General features: G+C 38.6%; 3 protein-coding genes across 3 annotated transcripts; 2 read left to right on the top strand and 1 right to left on the bottom strand.

Annotated features, from left to right (window-relative positions):
• Nucleotides 1-5,702: 5,702 nt before the first annotated feature.
• Nucleotides 5,703-11,619, top strand: LOC128257378 (chitin deacetylase 1). The gene is given in 7 exon segments (XM_052988371.1): nt 5,703-5,859; nt 5,964-6,033; nt 7,674-7,785; nt 8,457-8,569; nt 8,930-9,079; nt 9,927-10,511; nt 10,514-11,619. Coding segments are annotated over 6 exon segments (1,575 nt in total). The 5' UTR covers nt 5,703-5,859; nt 5,964-5,981; the 3' UTR covers nt 11,077-11,619.
• A 64-nt stretch (nt 11,620-11,683) lies between these two features.
• LOC128257203 (guanine nucleotide-binding protein subunit beta-2) lies at nt 11,684-14,997 on the bottom strand. The gene is made up of 6 exons (XM_052988088.1): nt 14,838-14,997; nt 13,726-14,171; nt 13,459-13,660; nt 12,555-12,684; nt 12,397-12,483; nt 11,684-12,236 (listed from the first exon to the last, which is right to left on the bottom strand). The coding sequence occupies exons 1-6, from the start codon at nt 14,904-14,906 to the stop codon at nt 12,130-12,132; spliced, it is 1,041 nt and encodes a 346-aa protein (XP_052844048.1). The 5' UTR covers nt 14,907-14,997; the 3' UTR covers nt 11,684-12,129.
• A 269-nt stretch (nt 14,998-15,266) lies between these two features.
• Nucleotides 15,267-18,820, top strand: LOC128257559 (epidermal growth factor receptor substrate 15 homolog). Its single transcript, XM_052988619.1, has 5 exons — nt 15,267-15,638; nt 15,703-15,844; nt 16,556-17,226; nt 17,282-17,435; nt 17,629-18,820. Exons 1-5 carry the CDS (start codon nt 15,398-15,400, stop codon nt 18,446-18,448), a joined length of 2,028 nt encoding a protein of 675 aa, XP_052844579.1. The 5' UTR covers nt 15,267-15,397; the 3' UTR covers nt 18,449-18,820.
• The last annotated feature ends 1,793 nt before the right edge of the window (nt 18,821-20,613 follow it).

Below are 20,613 nucleotides of genomic sequence, written 5' to 3'. Positions count from 1 at the left end.
GATCCGGTCTAGAATTAGATATATTAGTCTATACTATACTGCACAGGCATTAAGTATAAAAAGGCATCGAGATTTGCTAATTCATATGCGCACAAATCAAAGCAGAGGGAGATATTAATATTGATTTGGCTGTGGAGATGGCAAAACAGGTTCTTGGGCTTGGTCTTTCGATCCAATTCGATTCGATTCGTTTCGTTTCGATTTGATTCGATTTGGTTTTCGGTTCGGCCTGACTTGAGACCCGCAGATCTTTGCGCAATACCAAACAAATCGACAAAAAAAAAAAACTGCTAATTAATTTTAAGCATTGCAAATTTTTTGGCTGGAAATACCAGGCACATATGAATACATATTATATTTATATGCTTTACACATTTTTGCAGGCCAAATAAACAAATACGGATTTGTTGTATGTCTTTCTGTATATCTTTTTTGTACGAATGCGACGCATAAATAAGTTTTATCACCAATCAAGGTAAGCGGCTCTCTGAGCCTCAAAAAGTGGCCCAAAAAACGAGTTCCCTACGCTCAGGTGTGTATGATTGTAACCCGAGCAAACTTTTACTTTTCCGAGCCGAGGTAAGTGAACTAGTTGCAAAGTGGGCGATTTGCATAAATTGCACACGAGTCGACAATTCGCAGGTAGGCTGATCGGCACAGTGGGTCAAAAGTTGTTTAAAACTTACTTAAAACTTATTTTTAATCAATCGGAATTTATAGCATAATATTCTAACTCAATTTTTCATTTAATAGTTATGCTAAAAGTTTTTTTTTCTGATTTATATTCAGTTTTTCCAATTTATTATTACATTATTATTTAATAAATTCAAAAGAAAGCATTATAGTATTAATGAATACATACAATTGTTACTGACATTAACAAACGGCATTGTTTTTAAGTCTTGCTGGTAATAAAAAAATAATTATAAGCTTCTTTTAAATTGCAATATATATTTGTCGGCTTCACTTTCTTCCTTTTCACTTTAATAATATTTCATTTTAAATTTGTGTATTCTTAAAGTATGCATAAAATGAAACTAATTAGCCAATCCTGTTTGTCAAATTCATAATCACACTTAAATATAGAGTAACGTGCTTGACTAACCAGTTTCATTGAGAATTAAAACTAGAGCTATAATTTATATTAAACCGTTGGCATATACTTAAAATATTGCATAATTTTAATGCTTTGGGTTTCTTTAATTATCAACTATTAAAATGGTATGTATGTTATGAACACTTTGAGAACAAACAACAACCAAAATGACCTCGTTTTATTAAATGACCTAGAGTTTATTAACTTAGAAAGTTTTAAAAGATAACACATAAATTTAAGCCCATTTTTACTTAAATTTAAATTTTATTTTTTACTTTTTAGGGCATACACTTTTTAAGTGACTTGTATTTGTCATGTTGTATTTTAATTAAGGGATTGCCATTTTTCATACGATTTCTTGGCTTTGCGTCCACTGTTCGACAAGTTGGCGCCCCAGCCAGCCAACTAGTCGTATACTTAATTCTCGAATATGCTTCCTTGTTCTGTGTGTTTAGCGATAATATTCATTGGAATATGTAAGATATTGCCAATTCGAATAACGTCAATACCATCAGCTTCCAGGTGTGTGATAAGTGGTTGGTTTCACTGCAGCTGTCGCTGTTGCTGTTGATCAGCCAAAGACATCGCAATTTTTGACAGGCCATTTGTGAAAAGTTCAAGACACCGATGTCGGCGATACAAACAATAATTGCATAATAATGAAGATGGCAAGCTGTAAGCAATAAAAAATAGAAAAAACTAACAGATCGCAGCTGATGAGTTTTCAAATGGAAATGGAAATGGAAATGGAAATTGAAAGTCAAAGGCAAAACACACTCGCACCGATTGCTTTCAATACAAGAGTATAGTATATATAGTGAAGACAAACTAAAAAGAAAGTCCGTTATTTGCTGCAGGCCTTCGATGCTCTCGGCTTGCCATAAATTAAACGCTTCCCCGACGGATTGTCTTGGATCGGATCGGATCGGATCGGACCTGAAGATATAGCCACCAGAAAGGTGGATCCCAAGGGGGGGCAAGGTGAGAGGGGGGACAAGGGTGGAGCGGAGTTATGCAACTCAGCAGCTCGTGTTTTGGTATCTTTTATGGTTATGCATTTCTTTTACAGTTTACAGGCTCATCTTCCACTTCAACTCCGGTTTATTGTCTTGGCCACCATTTCCTTCATTAACAATTCCGCTTTGCATCGTTTTTTTTTTTTGTTTTCTTCAAAAAGCAATTTCTCTTTTCCCCCCTAAATCACGATCAATCACTAAGTTTATAGGCTTACAATATTCTGCGATTCAAGAACATCTTTGCTTGGTTAATTTTTATTGGGTCGAATTAAAGAAAAAGCCTTGAAGCCTTGAGTCCAAAAATTATACAAAAACTTTATTCGTTTAAATAAAATGAAAATAGAGTTTTATTACTATTCCCTTGTTTTGATCCATGGAATTTTTAATGAAATAGCCTTTGCACTTAATCGTAATAAAATAGAGAGGAGTCTTTGCCAACATCTTATAAGTTTGAATTCTAAAATAATTAAAAAAGTATACCCACATTTGCATATCACGAGCCCAAACAGATGACTTTGCCAAAAAGATTGACTTTTCATTTCGCATGCAAAATAATTCGCGTTTTTTGGTCGAAGGACTATGGAAAAGCCCATGGGCGTTGCTGATTTGGCTTAACTTGTGCCATTTGGCTCTTTTCAAATCAAAAGTGTGTCACTCACTCTGTAAACTTGTATCGATGACCTTTTCAGCGTCACAAAAAAAAAAAAAAATAAATACAGCTGCGAAAAAAAAGTTTAAAACGCTTACAAATTTAAATCAAATCAAAGGCAATAACAATCGCAGCGGCGGCTACAACTACAACCTAAAATCGAGGGCAACTAAATTATGTAAATCCGTAAAAACCATGGAACAAAAAAAAGAAAAAACAAAAAAAAAACCAAGAAAAAAAAGATGATGATAAAATAAAACGATTTTCACTCTTCATCTGCTCATCGCTTTGGGGTGCCATCATATCATCAACATTTTCACTCTAATTGAAAAACCAGTTTTAACAGTTGATTAAACGGCAAGAAGAAGACAAGAAGTAATAATAATAATCAGTGTTTTTTGTTTTTGGTTTTTGGTTTTTGGTGGCTTTCAGGTGAGATGCGGTTGAGGGATTATATCACCAACGTAGCGCTGAAATTAATTGTAACTAAGAAATTGCTGCAATCGGCATTTCGCACAGAAGAAGGTGAACAGCTTTTTGCAGCATCGCATCTTCGTGCCAATTGGCAGCCTTCACCGCTGGGCACTCCACTCCAGTTTAACTCCACAATTGGCCAATCGCAGCAATTAAAATATAATTGTGATCTGTTGCGATTCCGAGAATTTTCCACTGCACAAAGGCCGCTCGCTGCACACCCGCTGCTATAAAAAAAATACAAATTAAATCACTCATACGCCATGTTGGCCTTTCTGCATTCTCATTTGACTTATGTTCTCTTTTGCGACACGACAGAGAACTCGTTTTCAAGTTCAGGAAATAACTACACAATGTGCTGTATAGACAGTATACTGGAAATACTCGAATAAATTGCATTAACACGCCACCACGTCGATTCCTTCTAGATCGGACACGAATAAAACTTAATTGACACTGCTCTGGGGCATTTTTTTATGCTAGTTGTCCGTCGGACATTCTGTCGCCCAAGTTATCTGTGGTTGAGTGAAACAGTCTGGCAATAAAAGCAAAAGTGGTAAGGAAAACACTTGACGGCCAGCTATGATAATCAATGTCATATAAAAACTTTTTAAAATTTGTAGAATCTTATAAATGGGAAATGTGAAAAAATCAGAAAAGGAAATTTAAGTTTGATAAAAACTATTAATAAATAAGAGCGAAAACTGCTACTCTATGCTCTTTAATGACATTTGTGTTTCAAAATTTAGAGACTCTTTAGATCAATCAAGGAATAAATACAAAGATATTACTAATAATGATAATAATAATTCATATATTATTTATAATTTATAACAATTTATAACAAGTGTTTAACTTACCAAGTGGTAAGCAGATTTAGAATGGTTGAATATTCCAGAATACTTTAAACTTTAACTTTTGAAATAGAATGTTAGAAAACCCATCTTTTAAGTAAAATTGTTTGTAAATATCCACTTTATATAGTAAGGAAAATAAATATTAGATATTTAATAAACATTTTCGGTTTTTTCAATTTTTTTTACTAACCAGAAATTAAAAAGTAAAAGTTGATATTCAACAAATAAAAAATATGAAATTCAAAAACTCTTCTTGAATTCCCGGTATAATTTATTTTTTTTGTTATTTTCTTTTTATTCCAATATTATTATGCTTAAGATAAAAACAATGTTTGAGATGAACTTTTCGATGCCTTATTTTTAAAGCAAACATTGGCATTTCCTGTTGACCGTCTTGTTCTGTTACAGAGTGCTTAAGCATTTGTGTATGCCCACCATTTACACAAAAGTGTCCCCAACAATTTCATATCCGCAAACATGCTCCGTTTTGTTGCTGTTTTATTTTTTTGTTTTTTGCGCTCACACTTACGGGTTTTGGTAGTCACTTTGGATGGCTTATTGAATAACAGGCAGCAAGCAGACAGTTGGTAGGTTGGCTGGTATGTGGCCCTTAAACCGACTTGTTGTTGCTGCGCCTGCATCTCCTCCATCTGCTTTACATAACAGCCCGGCCATTGGGATGTGCAAAAAATGACAAAAAATAAGAAAAATAAATAAAGAAGGGGCTAACAAAACAGTTAACGGCGCGGCATCATTAATTTTTAAACTTATGATCTTTGGCCAGGGAGTGCAGCCAAATTAAGTCGCTGTGAGTCAGCGGCACTCGAAATAAGACTCTCTTTTGCTGGAACACTCGAGTCGTCGTCGTCGGCGGAGGTTTAATAACCTTTTAGTGTCTTAGCCACGTTAACAAGAATTTTATGCGACAGCTGCGATTGGCATACAAATCGGGAACCGAACCCCTTTTTTATATGCATCAGGTGTCCCAATTGGTATTCTTCTGGCGTTTGGGTGAAAATAAAAATCAACTTGACAATAAACGTGCAGAAGAAAATAGTTTAGAAAACAACAAAACGAAAGATAAAGAAAAAAAAAAAACAGTTACGAAATCGAGATTTTGTATAATAGTTTTGATAGAATATAAAGATAGAGCCAAGCCGCAGATGTTCAAAAAACAAAAGACTCGAAAATTCAGGGTCAGTGGCAGAAAAAGATTGATGGGCCAGTCGCATTTGATTTATGTCTATGACGGATGACTAACTAGCTGAGTAAACAAGCCCATCGAGGTGCAGTTCGTTTGATTTGACAAAAAAAAAAAAAACAAAAAACAAAAAACAATAAAGAAAAAAGAAAAAAGGAAAAAACAAAAGTCAAAATCAAAACCCCCGCACTGTTGGTCGTAAAATACAGACGAATCCCGCTCCCACCTGCGCCTATAAATGCTAATTAGCCTTTCTTCACACATCGAAGAAAGACGAGCGACGCCTGCGTACCTTGGCATTTTCAAAAAAAAAATACGATCCACAAGACCCGAAGGCGGTTACTCTGTACCCCTTTCGGCAAAAGCTCTTGCGCCGGCGCAGCATGGTGTGGTGAAAAGAAATCCACCACGGCACCAAAGCCTGGCCAAGACACCACGGCTTAATAAATAGAACTCGTTGCAGGTGGCCAACACCTAGTGTAAGCGTGGCTGTGTATTGGAAGAGTGCCTCCGTTCACTCCACTTCCACTTCGAACCAAGCATTCCCACTCAGAGTCTGGGCAAATGTTAGTAGAGTTTATAAAATATTACAATAATATATATGTATATTAAAGTTTCGCATGTGATTTGTGTGTTTTGCTAACTTTTTCCACAAATTCCGCCCCCGCAGAGAGCTCTGGAATCAATCATGGCGCGTTGGTGGCCAATTTTGAGCGTTTTATGCCTCTGCCTGGCAGTTGGTAAGTACTTCCATTAGTTCCAACTAGTACCTAGTACTTAGAGTTAAGCAGTTGACCTTTGGCGGTGGAAACTTTTGCCACTTTTCGCAAGGTTGCCAAAGAAAAAATATAAATACAAAACGCTCGACTTCAAGGCAAATAAACTTGAAAAAATCACAGTTGATCCAAGCCATTAGCGGCATGCAATCGATCATACTTATCCTTCGCTCGAAATGATGTAAGAGATGGCGGAACAAGAGATACAAAACTGTGGCATGAGGACGAAACCGGAGTTGGCCATAAAACGAAATTAGCATAGGAAAACGAACAAAAAACCAGCCGCCTGCCATCGGTTCCGTTTAAATATTTTTTTCGTATTTTTTTTTTTTTTTTTTGAACCCGCCAACGTTGTTTATGCAATATCATTTTAATGTTAAACCGAAAACGGGTTTCCAATAACCAAAAACAACGGTTAGCCAATGCACAAACCCGTTTGGCCAGACACCTTACATGACAAACCGATATTATAAGATCGGATTTAATACGATCCGATACGATCCGAAACGATCCGATCCACCAGTTCCATCGGCATTCCCCAGTGGCCAGAAAAGCGGTACCCGCACGAATGTGGATCTGTGTCTATAAATGGGATACCATCGCTTTCGTTTGCCCTTTCGTTTTCAACCAAACGAGACGAGACCAGACGAGATGAAAATGACAAAATGATTATGAACAAAAATGAGAGTTGTTTTGGTCGGCTAGAAGTTGTACTCGTATTTCCACACAAAACGGCCAAGAAACCGGTTGAAAGTCGTTCGTGTTGGCAGTAAGTTAACAGTTAACCCAAGAGGTGCGCCCAATTATAATGGTCCAGACCAACGATTACTTCATAGAAGTGCCGGAGATTAATGGCACCCAATAAGAAAAATTTCAATCTAAACTTTTAAAAATGTTCTCAAAGCTCACACATTTTTAAAAACAAAATTATCTCTCGTCGTTTTTTATGTTTGAAAAAAAATTATGTTAATAAACAACTAACCAATGTTCGTCACGAAAACATCAAATATTTGTATGGCATCATAATATGAAAAACATTTTTATTCAACCAGATGCTTTATATGTAAAAAATTCATTTGTGCCTTCCGGAGATCTGGACCCATCACGAAGATACCAAAGAAAACGTGACTATAAAATTTGATAAAGATTTAAAATAAATAAAGTGTATACTGCATTATTTTCTAAAAGTCCTTACCTTTTTGGAAAGATATGAAATTAAATTGATTTTTAAAGACTAAATACAATGCCCTACAATGAACTCGGCTTAGAATATATACAGAAGATTTGCATTCAATGTTATGCAAATAAATTAAGATGGAAAAAAAGAGGATTTATAAACACTATAAAGCATTCTTTTCCGATCGAAATGTGATATAAATGAAATATCCGATTAAAGTATATACCGTCCGGAAAAATATCATTCCTGAGATTGCGTCATTTCCGCTAACAACAGGGTATTTTCGACAAACTCAAAAAATACTAAATATGTTTTGGTATATATTTAAGTTTAAACCAAAAAATTTCTTTTTACGCAGTTATATAACTTAATTCTCACCCCTTTTAATGCCATTTTTAACTCTATTTTTTTGTTGTTAATATTATAGCACATGGCCAGGACAAACTGGAAGGAGTTGATGTTGAGGAGGTGTGCGCCGATCGTCCTGCAGATGAGTACTTCCGCCTGGAGACCGACGGCGATTGTCGCGAGGTGTACAGGTAAGCCGGAACTATAGGCTAGCCAAGATTGTCCGATCGACCAGCTTCGATGGCTGATGATGCCCAGATAAAAACGAAAAAAAAAAAGCAAAGCACCTACAAACGTATTTCTTGCACCTTCTTGTATCGGTATCGAAAGGTGCGACAGTGCCGGCGAAGATGGCACATGGCGTTTGGCGCCGATTCGCTGCGCCGGCGGCCTGGCATTCGATGTATTGCGCCAGCTTTGCGATTGGAAGTCGAATGTGAAGTCTTGCGATGTGCTCGAGAGTAAGTGCCGCCACCCAGTTCAATCATCCGCATTTTAGCTGCGGATGAATCTAGGGCTCGATATACTTCCCGAGAGCCCCCTTCTCCCCCTTCTCCGCCAACTATCCACCCACCCCCTCTTCTCTATCGCTATATGTCTGTCTATCTGTATCTCACCTACCAATTCTGTGTGTGTGTGTCTATATCTCTCTCTGTGTGTGTCACTAAAACCGGGGGAATCCCCGAATCGATCGAGTCATTGCATATATCAAAACCCGGAAAGGAAACCCTCAAAAACCCCTTAAAACCGACAAATACCGCAAAAACCGCAAAACCGAATCGGTGCCAAAGTTCTCTTAGCTAGCAACGCCCAAAAAAAAAAAAAAAAAAAACGAAATTAGAATTTGAACTTTATTTTGTAGATGTACCAAGTCGGGTTTGAAAGAAATTCAGTGTCCTTCGGGTCTGGCCTTCGATGTGATCAAGCAGACCTGCGACTGGAAGGCCAAGGTGACCAATTGCGACGAGAAAGAGAGTAAGTGTGACGACCAACAACTAGCCCAGACAAGCCAAAACAAATCAAAATTTCAATTTAAATTTACAAACAACAAAAAAAAACCAACCAACAAATACCAACACCTGTACATACAGTAGTATAGTCAGCAATGTTAGACTTCCGGAACTTTGGTAGATCAAAAAAAAATATAAAAAGAAAAAAGTGAAACTAAATATCCTAATCCACCAGCTCGAAACTAACACCACCTGTGCTAACTCCATCACACTCATGTAAATACTTCTCATTTCGAAATTTAGACATTTGTTGTCACTAACACCTTGGCTTTGGAGTAAGGCCAAAGAGTCCCATGCTAATTTTAATTTCCCCGAATTTCCACAGAGCCCCGCAAGGCCAAGCCCATCCTGAAGACGGACGAGCCCATCTGCCCCTCGGGCAAGCTGTCCTGCGGCGATGGCGAGTGCCTGGACAAGGAACTCTTCTGCAACGGCAAGTCCGACTGCAAGGACGAGTCCGATGAGAACGCCTGCTGTAAGTATATCTTGTCTAGAGGTTCCTCTTTAAAATTCCCTTAAATTCCATGCACAACAAGTGTGGTTCTTAGCTCAACATGAAGGTAAACTGTATAAGATAGCTCCTCAGTTAAAAAAATGTAGCCTACATTTCAGCGTAAGATTTATAAAGGTCAAGTAAACATTTGAGCTTCTTTAAACATGGCTTGACTTAACTAAATTTAATTTAATTAACATCATTAAATGTTGAATAAGACTTATTATTATATTTCACGAAAAGGGATACACCATATTCCGGTTTCCAAACTTTTAAATGTTTTATGTTAGCACATGTAGGTCTTTTTTTTAAGAACCTCTGAGTTTTTCTAAGATACAAGATCTACTAGGCATACATTAACCCATAAAACAAAAGACCTTAAATTTTTCAAAAAAGCACTAAGACTTACGTAGTATTTTTTACATTTTTGTCCATTCGGACATTTTGTTTAAGTTTTTTATATAAAATTGTAGTATCAAGTATTTCAGAAACTTTAGGGGCTTATAAAATAAAATATTTATTATTTGAGGGCTTCACTGATATAACACAATTTTCAAAAAGGTTTAATATTTATGTTTTATTTACTTTTAAATATTTGTGCCATCTAGGCAGTTCCTTAAACATTTTATATATCATTTATTTTCCTTTTGTTTTTTGGCTGAATAATATAAATCATAATTTATTTGATAATTTGAGAATGTGTAAAGCTTGTAACCTAAGTTAAAAAGTCATTTTCAACCACAGGGAATTTAAAGAGGAGTCTGCAAATATTTCCACCCACCAATCCTCCCTGGCAGAGACTAATCCCCAAGTTATTTCCAATCCCCAGCTGTCGACGAGGATCCCAACCGTGCCCCCGAGTGCGATCCCACGCAGTGCGCCCTGCCCGACTGCTTCTGTTCGGCGGACGGAACCCGCATTCCCGGCGGCATTGAACCCCAGCAGGTGCCCCAGATGATCACCATCACGTTCAACGGAGCCGTCAATGTGGACAACATTGATCTGTACGAGGACATCTTCAATGGCCAGCGCCAGAATCCCAATGGCTGCTCCATCAAGGGCACCTTCTTCGTGTCGCACAAGTACACCAACTACTCGGCGGTGCAGGATCTGCATCGTCGTGGCCACGAGATCTCCGTGTTCTCGCTGACGCACAAGGATGATCCCAACTACTGGACGGGTGGCAGCTACGACGACTGGCTGGCCGAGATGGCCGGTTCGCGGTTGATTGTTGAGCGTTTTGCCAACATCACCGATGGCTCGATCATCGGCATGCGGGCTCCCTATTTGCGCGTTGGTGGCAACAAGCAGTTCGAGATGATGGCCGATCAGTTCTTTGTGTACGATGCCTCCATTACCGCCTCACTGGGACGAGTGCCCATTTGGCCGTATACACTGTACTTCCGGATGCCGCACAATGCAATGGCAATGCGCACAACTGCCCGTCGCGTAGCCATCCCGTTTGGGAGATGGTGATGAACGAGCTGGATCGTCGCGATGACCCCACCTTCGATGAATCGCTGCCCGGTTGCCACATGGTCGACTCGTGCTCCAATGTGGCCAGTGGCGATCAGTTCGCCCGCCTGCTGCGCCACAACTTCAATCGCCACTACAACAGCAATAGGGCGCCGTTGGGCCTCCATTTCCATGCCTCGTGGCTGAAGTCCAAGAAGGAGTACCGCGATGAGTTGATCAAGTTCATCGAGGAGATGCTCGGACGCAACGATGTGTTCTTTGTGACCAATCTGCAGGTGATCCAATGGATGCAGAACCCCACCGAGCTCAATTCGCTGCGCGACTTCCAGGAGTGGAAGGAGAAGTGCGACGTCAAGGGTCAGCCCTACTGCTCGCTGCCCAATGCGTGTCCGCTGACCACCAGGGAGCTGCCCGGCGAGACCCTGCGCCTGTTCACCTGCATGGAGTGCCCCAACAACTATCCCTGGATCCTCGATCCCACCGGCGACGGCTTCTCTGTCTAGAGGGGAACGGGGGAACGGGGGAGCGGGGAGCAGTCCATTTTCCAAGGAGAACAACTCACAGTAGTTCCACCGAGAGTCTGATAAACTAAACAAAAACAATGAAAGCCCTAACAAACTGTGTGAGAGCGAGCTAAACCATCCACAGAAATACTCAATTTGTTGCATCTTGCTTCTTGTGTGATCCTAAACAACCAGTTTCTTTCCGCTATTATTTATGTAAATTCTATTCTATTCTATTCGACTCCCTACTACTTTCTCTATCTCTATCTCTATCTGTATCTGTATCTCTTACTCTGTATCTTTATCTTTACCTCTGAATCTGTATCTTTACCTATTTTTCTTTATTTTTCTGTAACTTTTTCTGTTGATTTTAAAAGTGATTTGTTTTAATTTACTTCGCTGCCTCTTTGACCAGCTCAAAGAACTTTTTCCACAAACAAACAAAAACCAAGCGCCAAAAATCGCAGCAGCAAGAATATCTTCGTAATTGTATAAGTATTTTTTATAAGAAAAATATAAAAAATATCAAAAAAATTATTAAAATTTAATGTGGTTTTCATTTTGGGATTTCTCGTGAGTTAAAAAGAATTATAGAAAATAATCCAAATAGTTTGCTTCATACATTTTATTATGACGCATTCAATTTGCACTTGCTAATTACTTGAGGCTACATTTTAAGTTAGTTAGGTATTTAATTATTAAAATTATACGCACACTTTGCTTGCAAATGCAAATTTTATAATAGCTGATTAAGGATTTCAAAACATTTACCATTTTACAATAGTTTTTGTGACTAATGGGACTTTTCTGATTTTACTTTTCAAAAGAAACAAATTTATAATAAGAAGCTAAATTTTAAAGTCGTTACATTTTTAATAAATATCTTGTAAATTCGGAAGTGGACTTCAACTTTTGGTTAAGTACTAATCAGAAAAGTTATTTTAGTTATTTGGACATAAATGATGAAAGCTAACCATTTTGTATTTGCAAGTAAATCGTCCGCATAAACAATGCCATTAGTTTGGGACCATTTTGAACCAAGATCAGAGACGATTAGAGCCACAGACGCACTTGCTGATCCCAACTGGTGGAGGACAGACACATGCCATTGGGGCACAGGCTGATGCAAGTGACGCGGTTCTCGTGACCCGAAAGTGAGCCTAAGAAATGGAAACAAAAGAAACAAAAGAAACAAAAGTTAACAAATCGATGTAAGTCAAGTGGCTGTCTGAGCATTAGTCGTCTGCCCAGCCCCATTCCACTCCAACGAATCCGCCAAGTGCAGTGCCCACTGTCCACTGTCCATGACTAAATACCCACCGGTGTGCCGCTCCTTTACTGTGTCCCACGAGTGAATATTGCCCTCGATTCCGCCGCACATGAGGTAGCGCCCGCTGGTCGATAGAGCTAATGGGCACACAAAGAAAATCAGATTAAAACCCCTCAAAAGTCAAGGCGAACTGAGAACCAGAACCCACCGCACGAAGTGAAGCCCGTGTTCTTCTGGGGCGGCTCATACAGCCCGATTTGCTGGTCCGACCGCAGGTCGTACATGCGCGCCGTCTGATCCTCCGAGCAGGAGGCGAACCCAAAGCCACTGGGATGGTACTGAAATGTTGCATTTAAATTCATTTAAAACAAATTACATTATATATTATAGTATCAACTCAAATGGGCTTAAACAAAAATACAATAACATAAGGCAACGTTAAGGTTAACGTTAATTTAAGGTTATTAATATACGGTGGATTATAAGGAAAGTATTCTCTTAAGATTGTTCTAAAATCTAACTATGATTTAGAAAACAAATTAGTGTTTATATACTTATCGCTTAGATTTAATTTAGGATTTTACACAAAAATCGACATTAAGCTATAAACTTTTAATTATCCAAATTATTATTTAGTTTTATTATTATATTTTATTATTATGACATTCTGTCTTTAATTAAGCAGTTCTTCAAATTTAATTTCTTTGATTTTTTAAGCTCTTGATGAAAAATTGAAAGAAATTTATGTAATTTATGTAATTATATAAATTAGAAGTATAAACTCAAGAAATGTAGAAAAGGGAAAGCTGTTAAAAAATATTTAAATACAAATTCTTTAAAGACATTTGTAAAAAAGTATTACAAAATAACACTAATATAATAATACATTCTATTCTTAAGTGCTTGAAATTTAAAAAAAAATTATAAATAAAGAAATAATGTAAATACAATCAAAAATATCTAAGCCATCTAAATTCAACGGTTAAAGTTGTTACTTTTTTCCTTTCTAATTGTTTGTCCTGTCTCATTTAGAAGCACAAAGTGCTTCTGCTTTTTGTATTGTATTACGAAAAGGATATATATTCTATGAGAAAATGTAAATATTAACTTACGCAGACAGAGGACACATCCATGTCATGGCCAAAGAACATCTGCTTATGGCCCTGTTCACGCACGTCCCACAACTTGGCAGTTTTATCCACAGAGCCGGTGATATAAGTTTTCATATCGGGAGACAGCGATAAGCCAGCAATATCACCAGCATGTCCATTGAAATCCATTGTTTTGACGCCCTTTTCTAGATCCCAATGGCAGCTGTTTTAAATTCTCATTAATTTTAAAATTTTAAAATTTTAAAGATTTTGTATGTAATAACGCACATTTTCATATCGCCCGAGCCGGTGATCAGATGGCCATCGTCCAGGAAACGACAGGAGCTGAGGAATCCCTCGTAGCCCATCAGCTCCTTGACCATCTTGGCCACTCCGGAGGCATCTCGGTTGTTCACATCGTAAACGGTGCACTGGTTGTCCATTCCGCCGCAGGCCACAAAGTTGCCCGACGGCGAGAAGGCCACCGTCATCACCCAGGCGGATCGCAACGGGATGATCTGCACCTTGTTGGCGGTCCAGGTGTCCCAGATGATCAGCTTGCCATCCAGGGATCCTGTGACGCAGTGCCTCGAGTCCCCGGCAAAATGCACCGAATTCACCTTGTTGATGTGCCCCTTGAGGATCTTCTTCGAGGAGAACCGAATCTTTGGCACATCGCCCATGTCGCCGCATTTGTCGGCCAACGTGCAATCCGCTTTCGATTGTTGGTCATCCTACAAATTAAAGGTGAAAATTATGCATGAAAATTAATTTAATATTCGTATATTAAGAAAATTATTGGTTCTTTCAACGTTTGTCTGAGGACATGCGTACTCATTAAACATTTTTTCAGTTAACATTTTGATATTATTTTAACTTTTGACTAATTCGAATTTGTGCACATAAAGAAAATTGTTAATTTAAGATTAGTTTATTAGTTAATTTAGATTTAATATTTGATAGTATTTTAAATGCAAATTACATATTTTTACTAAGAAACCAATGTTTTAATTATTGTTTTCATTAATTTTTACATAATAGTTTTTGTGTATTTGATTTAATTTTTAATTTAATTAAGGCATTAAGGTCATAAGTTTATTTTTATAATTGTTGATTTTTTATTTTGATAATTCGTTTTTCTGAGGTTAAATTTTTAATTTAATTAAGTTCTCTTGTAGTTTGATAGATTTAAATTTTTTAATTGTGGATTTTTTTAATTTGATGCTTTATTTTAAAGGTGTTAGAATAAGGATGAAGTCTAAATTTAAACTTCTCTGTCAAATGATTAATTTGGTTAGTGGGTGGCATAGAATTTTTAAACTTAATCTTTCAGAATTTGTCTCATTTTTTAGATTGTTGATTTGGTTAATTAGTAGTGTATATCCCAATGAATTCTTCACCTTAAACTTCTGTATCATGCCATTGATTTCGTCGTAAAGTTTCTGTGTTTCCGGATCAATTTTCGGCATGATTGAGCATTAATTATAGCGAACGGTCGCAATATTTACAGGGAGAATATTTCTAGATTTAAACCGCACCGCGTCGCACAATAAACTGAGTGTTAAACAATTTGTTTCACCTGCTTGTTATGATGTTTTCTGTTTTTCCTCAGCGGTAATGCAATTAACTAATTGGATTAGTCGTTAAATACAAATATATACAAAGGCAAATTTTGGGCGCCAAAAATCAAAATAAATCGTACAAGGGGGCTGCCAACTTAACTTAAGTAAATGCATTCTTAACAACACTGAATTGAATAGGGTTACCAGGTGGGTGGCTGTTATGGGTTTTGTTTAACCAAACAACGGTGTTTCTATGGCCGAGATGAATCTGGTCCCTCTAATTACACAACTCTCCGGACTCAGCTGTTCGGTCACCTCATTTTTGTTTTCCCTGCTTTTATTTATAACAATTGCCCGCATAAACACATCGCCAGCATGGACGCAAAGTAGGCAACGCCATGGAGACGCTGCCATGTGCCAACCAGCTGCAGGATCACCAGCAGCCGCAGCAGCAGCTCGTGAATCTCAGCATTGACGCGAGTCTGGGCGAGAATGTGGTCAGCATTCCCAAGGAGCTGATCCTCATCTCGCTGGTCTCCCAGGAGCAGTCGCTCTACAATCCCAAGCATCCCAACTACCGGAGCACCAAGACCAAGGACGAGAAGTGGATGGAGATTGGCAGCAATGTGGGCTGGTCAGGTGAGTGGCTGCTCCTCTTCTTGGTGTTCCCCATTCCAAGATCATTTCCAATACGCATTTCCAGATGTACAGTGCAAGTCCAAATGGAAGGCCATGCGGGATCAGTACTGCCGGGAACTCAAACGCGCCAAGGCCTGCGCTAAAGCCGTCAAGTGGAAGTACTTCAAGGAACTGGATTTCCTGCGTCCATATGCGCTGGCAAGGAAGTAAGTGGAGCAGCCCATTAAGTGACCTAAAGACTTATTTCCATGTCTCAATACACTGAAACTCGGAAATAATCTTTTTCAAGGATTCCTGATCACTAACTTTTTGGAATTTCATCAAATAAGATACTAAACTACACCACTTCTTGAGCTAAAAAATTCTTGTACAATTCTTTACTATGGACCTATATATATATTTTTATTAATTTTCATACTAAAGTAATTCTTTACTATGGTCCTATATATACACTTTTATCCATATCCACACTAAAGTAAATTCTTTTATAGAATCTGATCTAAAAATAATATCGATTAAACTCTATTTTAACTATTTTTGTGTTATACTTTTCTATAGATAAAAGTGTGTTAATATATTAATATTTAAGTATAAATTATACAATTTAATTTTTTTGTAGAAAGATTATAGTGTTTAAACTAACTGTTCTATCTATTTTTTGCTCAAAATACTCAGTTCTGATGTCGTCAGTAAAATCAAGATTTGTTCAGGCCGGTTATTAGTATGTAAAACTAAAACTAAACTCGATTTGAGTTTCAACCAGTTTCTTTCTGTAGAAAGTTACATTATGTAAAGGTTAAGAAGATATAATGAAAAACATTAATGCTCTGAACAGGCTTATAAAAGGCTACTAATGTCTGATATATAACCGTAACCTCTATATTGTTAACTCCAGCTAATCGGTTTACTTTTCCTAGTTACAGAGGAAGATCAGGCCAGAATGCCAATGGCCTAGTGCCTACGGCAACACCAATATCTCTGCCCCTGGGCACCTCATTCAGCAGCAACAGCAGCAGCCAGAACCTCAACCTCTCCGGCAGCATTAAGATTGAAGATGCCAGTGCCTCCGCGCTGCTGGACAACTGCACCTTCAGCTCGGCCAGTTCGGTGGACAAGAAGCCTGCGGCCACTTTCTTGGCCAGCCATATTGGGGCAGTGTTGCAGCAGCAGGAGCAGCAACTGCAGACGCAACCTGAAAGCAATTGGAACTACCTGACGGATGCGGGAGGCGGTGCTACCCCATCAATCATTGTGCAGTGCGGCACGGCTAACACAACCACTGTGGTGGACACTCTATACAACGAGTTAGTGGACTGCGTCAATGCCGCCAATCAGTCAAACTCAGCTGCAACAGCTACTTCCACTGTGTCCACCACTTCGGCTGCGCACAATCAATCGACAAATGCCGAAGAGGAGGACGACGATCCCATACACACCTTCCTCAACATGGAGAGCTACTTTGAAAAGGAACTGATCACGTTGATCCAGCAGGAGGACATGATCTACAACTACAGCAATGAGAACTATCGCAATGCAAAGCTCAAGATGGAGGTGTGGGAGGAGATCGCCAGAAAGCTTAAGAAGTCTGGTAGGTAGTGAATAGGCGAACATGATTCAGATTACTTATGCTTTGACTATTTTAGTAAAACAATGTCGACTCAAGTGGAAGGCTTTAAGGGACCAATATGCTCGCGAGCACAAGCGATTAAGGACACTCATGCACATCGACGCCACTTCGCGTTGGAAGCATTATGATTCGCTCAGTTTCCTGCAAAAGTACATACAACAAAAGACGCTGTAAGAACGGTTTTGTGTTAAAAAAAACAAAAACTTAGATTATTTAATACAAATTCTTAAATATATATTTAAAGTACATTACATTTTTCCATATGCAAAACATATGAAAAAACATTAGCTATAGTTATCCTAGAATTATTTAGGATCTCAATCATTAAGAAGACTTTTTAATGATTTTTGTTTAACCTTCCAGCGATGCCGAATCGCAACTCAGCATGCTGTTACCCAAAAATGATTCGGTAAGAGAACTGGAGGACCACATGGGCCACTCCCACTCGCCGCCCACGCAGCAGAGCACCTTGGAGTCGTCTTCGTCGAGTTCCCAACTCAACATGCCCGCTTTGCCTCATTTGACTGGACCACACAAGGCTGAACAACAGCAGCAGCAGCAGCAGCAGCAACAGCAGGAGGAACACCAGCAACAGGCCAGTGAGTTGTGTGTGGCCTCCTACGATGACATGGACATCGAGAACTACATCAATGGGGATGCACATCATGACGATGAGGAGGAGGAAGACGATGATGAGGAGATGGAAACCACAACGGCAGCGGAACAGACGAATCAGCAGCAAGACCAGCATGTAATGAGTTATGATCACGACGAGGGACCCGTTTACATGGCTGTGCACAGCGTTGGCAGTTCGATGGCCAAACAGGAGCAGCTCAGCGAAGGAGCCTCTAGCTTAGAACAGCATCAGCAGCCTCAATCGACTGGAGAGTATCAGAAATTGGAGATACAGACGCCCACTACGCCTCGATACCAGAATGCTGCCACCACGCCCAGCTCCACATCCACCTCGCGCTATCACTCGGCACCCATCACGCCCAATAAACCCAACCATATGGAGTTTCCCTCCAGCAATGGCCACAATTCTGGAGAGGATGATGAGATCGGTGCGTTTTTCAAGGCTGTTTCCATGAAGATACGTAATGCTCAGCTGGAACCGGTGGCCTTCACCGAACTGCAAATCGAAATTCTGCGTGTCATTAACGAGGCACTGAGGAATCACTAGTGACCGCTAGCTTCCTAGAGGAGCAGGAGTCACTAGTGACCTCTAGCTTCACAGAGAAGTAGGAGAAGTAGAAGCTTGGGCGGACCATCAACGGTTTCAGGGCGATTCATTGTAGATTTTAAGTGTTATTTCAAAAGTGTTTTTTCTAATTTCTAGACGAGTTGATATTTTTGTAAATTTTCTTTTAAATTTGTGAACTTTTTAATGCGAAAACCAATTGGTTGATCAGCTCAAAGGCGAAACTTAAAATGTTACGTGTAAATAGACCAAAATCCAATGCAAACTGAAAGAAATAGTGTTTATTAGCTTAGGATGAACTATTATTTAAATAATTGTAACCAAATCGATTGTAACCAATTCGTACAATGTCAAAGCAAGAAAAAATAATATATATTTTTAAAGCAAACTATTAAATATTTTTTTATATTGGTGGGAGGAAATTATAGACTAAGAAAAATCCTAATGATCAAAACGGCCTAAGAAGTATAAAAATAACGTATATTTGAGGAATAATGATCCAAAAAGTGGTCAAATGGTCTAAATTATAGGAAAAAGCTCATTACGGCCCAAAAACACATTTTTAAGTGATTTTTCTTCAATATAAGAAAATAAATGTTGTTAATTTTGACACTTTTTATAAAATTGTTTTTTTAATGTAAGTAATTATTTTTTACTTTTATATTCGGACTGGAATTTAATATCTGTTGTGTCCCATTTAAAATTTGAGGCTTGACTTCTTATTGTTTTTTTTTAAATGACATTACTTTTTACAGTGTATTTCACAGAGGAGCCGCCTAAATACACTTCCTCCAAACGGACCTTATACAGGGTATAGAAATCAATGTATCTGGTAGTTAGAACTGATAGTTGATGTAGGTTGCATTTGGGTAGGGTTACCTTCCTTTCCACTACCCTTTCTCCCTTTGAAAATTCCCCATTCATCCACCCACAACACCATTCCACAGCCAACCCCATTCGATTCACCCGCAGCTCAACACAAACATTTAGACAAACGACAAAGCGTAGGAGCAGCTGCATTCAAGTGGAGCACTTGGAGCAGAGTCACCCAACCACCCAACCCCCGGATCCATGTCCACTGTATATAGAGGAGTACGTATCTCCCCATGTACAAAATGTACTATATAAATTTATACATGCTAGTATAAGTCAGCTCTCTGCTGCTCGTGCCACAGAAAATGGTCTCCCTTTTGGCATTGGGCAGAAACCGGTTCGAAATGCGCATCCAATGGGTGGATTGTGCGAAAGGGACAACCGTAGTGCTGCCCCGTATATATAAGTTGGAAAAATGGGGGCGGTTCCCAGTTGGAAAACACTGGGTGTGGCCATCCCCGTTGGCAGATGGCACCAGCTGCTACCTGCTGCTACTACTACTTATACTGCTGCTGCTGCTACTGCTGCTGCTGCTGCCCGGAAAATTTATGTAAAAGTGAAAATTTTTTAATAAACATTTTCATTTTCAGGCGGAAGTTGCATTCCGATTGCCGGGGCTAATCAGACGTAGCGCACTTCGGTTTCTGCAAATGGGAAATATTTGCCATGGGCTCCACGCCTGATTGATTCCTTTTACCATTGCCATGGCCATTCCCATTACCGATTGCTATTGGTTCGGTGGTTCTGTGTTCTGGGTTCTGGGCTCTGGGTTTTGGGCCCTGGGTTTTGGTTCGGTTAACTCTGTTTGCGCTTGCAAATTAATTTCCATTCTTTGCTAAATGGTTGAGTGCGCGAGTTTTAATTAAAATTATGTGGGTTTGGGTCGCACATCGATGAGGACAGGTGCATTGATTGGAAGGGTGTCTACCTAGACTATCTATCATATCATTTTGAAGAGTATTGACATAGGTTTTAATGTTTATTCTTCTGCTTTATTAGTTCTATGTGCTTAAAACTGCTTCATTAAATTTTTAGTTAAATCAATTTTATTATTTTATATATATTTTTTTATTAATGTTAATATTTTAAATTGTTTTTTGTAAGTCAGCTTCAAGGTCATGATATTATGGTGAAAATTTAAAATATGAAAAGGTTATTTTTGAATATTTTTGTTTATTACCTTTCCGAATAGCCTTTTTTTTAAATATCCAGTTCGTTAATTGACATTTATAAACATTTTACATATATTCTAAATAGGTTTATTATGATGATTA

This window comes from Drosophila gunungcola (genome assembly GCF_025200985.1).
Source record: "Drosophila gunungcola strain Sukarami chromosome 3L unlocalized genomic scaffold, Dgunungcola_SK_2 000002F, whole genome shotgun sequence".
NCBI lineage: Eukaryota > Metazoa > Arthropoda > Insecta > Diptera > Drosophilidae > Drosophila > Drosophila gunungcola.
The sequence above is the reverse complement of the archived record's forward strand: the minus strand, read 5'-3'. Positions and strand labels throughout refer to the sequence as shown.

Bases quoted from the DNA above. Each gene is read 5' to 3' on its own strand.
- LOC128257203 (XM_052988088.1), bottom strand. From the start codon at position 14,906: ATGCCGAAAATTGATCCGGAAACACAGAAACTTTACGACGAAATCAAT. The intron at 14,172-14,837 runs GTGAAGAATTCA...TTTAATTTGTAG, and splicing joins GCATGATACAGAAGTTTAAG to GATGACCAACAATCGAAAGC. The intron at 12,237-12,396 runs GTGGGTATTTAG...TCCATTTCTTAG, and splicing joins AGTAAAGGAGCGGCACACCG to GCTCACTTTCGGGTCACGAG.
- LOC128257559 (XM_052988619.1), top strand. From the start codon at position 15,398: ATGGAGACGCTGCCATGTGCCAACCAGCTGCAGGATCACCAGCAGCCG. The intron at 15,639-15,702 runs GTGAGTGGCTGC...ACGCATTTCCAG, and splicing joins CAGCAATGTGGGCTGGTCAG to ATGTACAGTGCAAGTCCAAA. The intron at 17,436-17,628 runs GTAAGAACGGTT...TTAACCTTCCAG, and splicing joins TACATACAACAAAAGACGCT to CGATGCCGAATCGCAACTCA.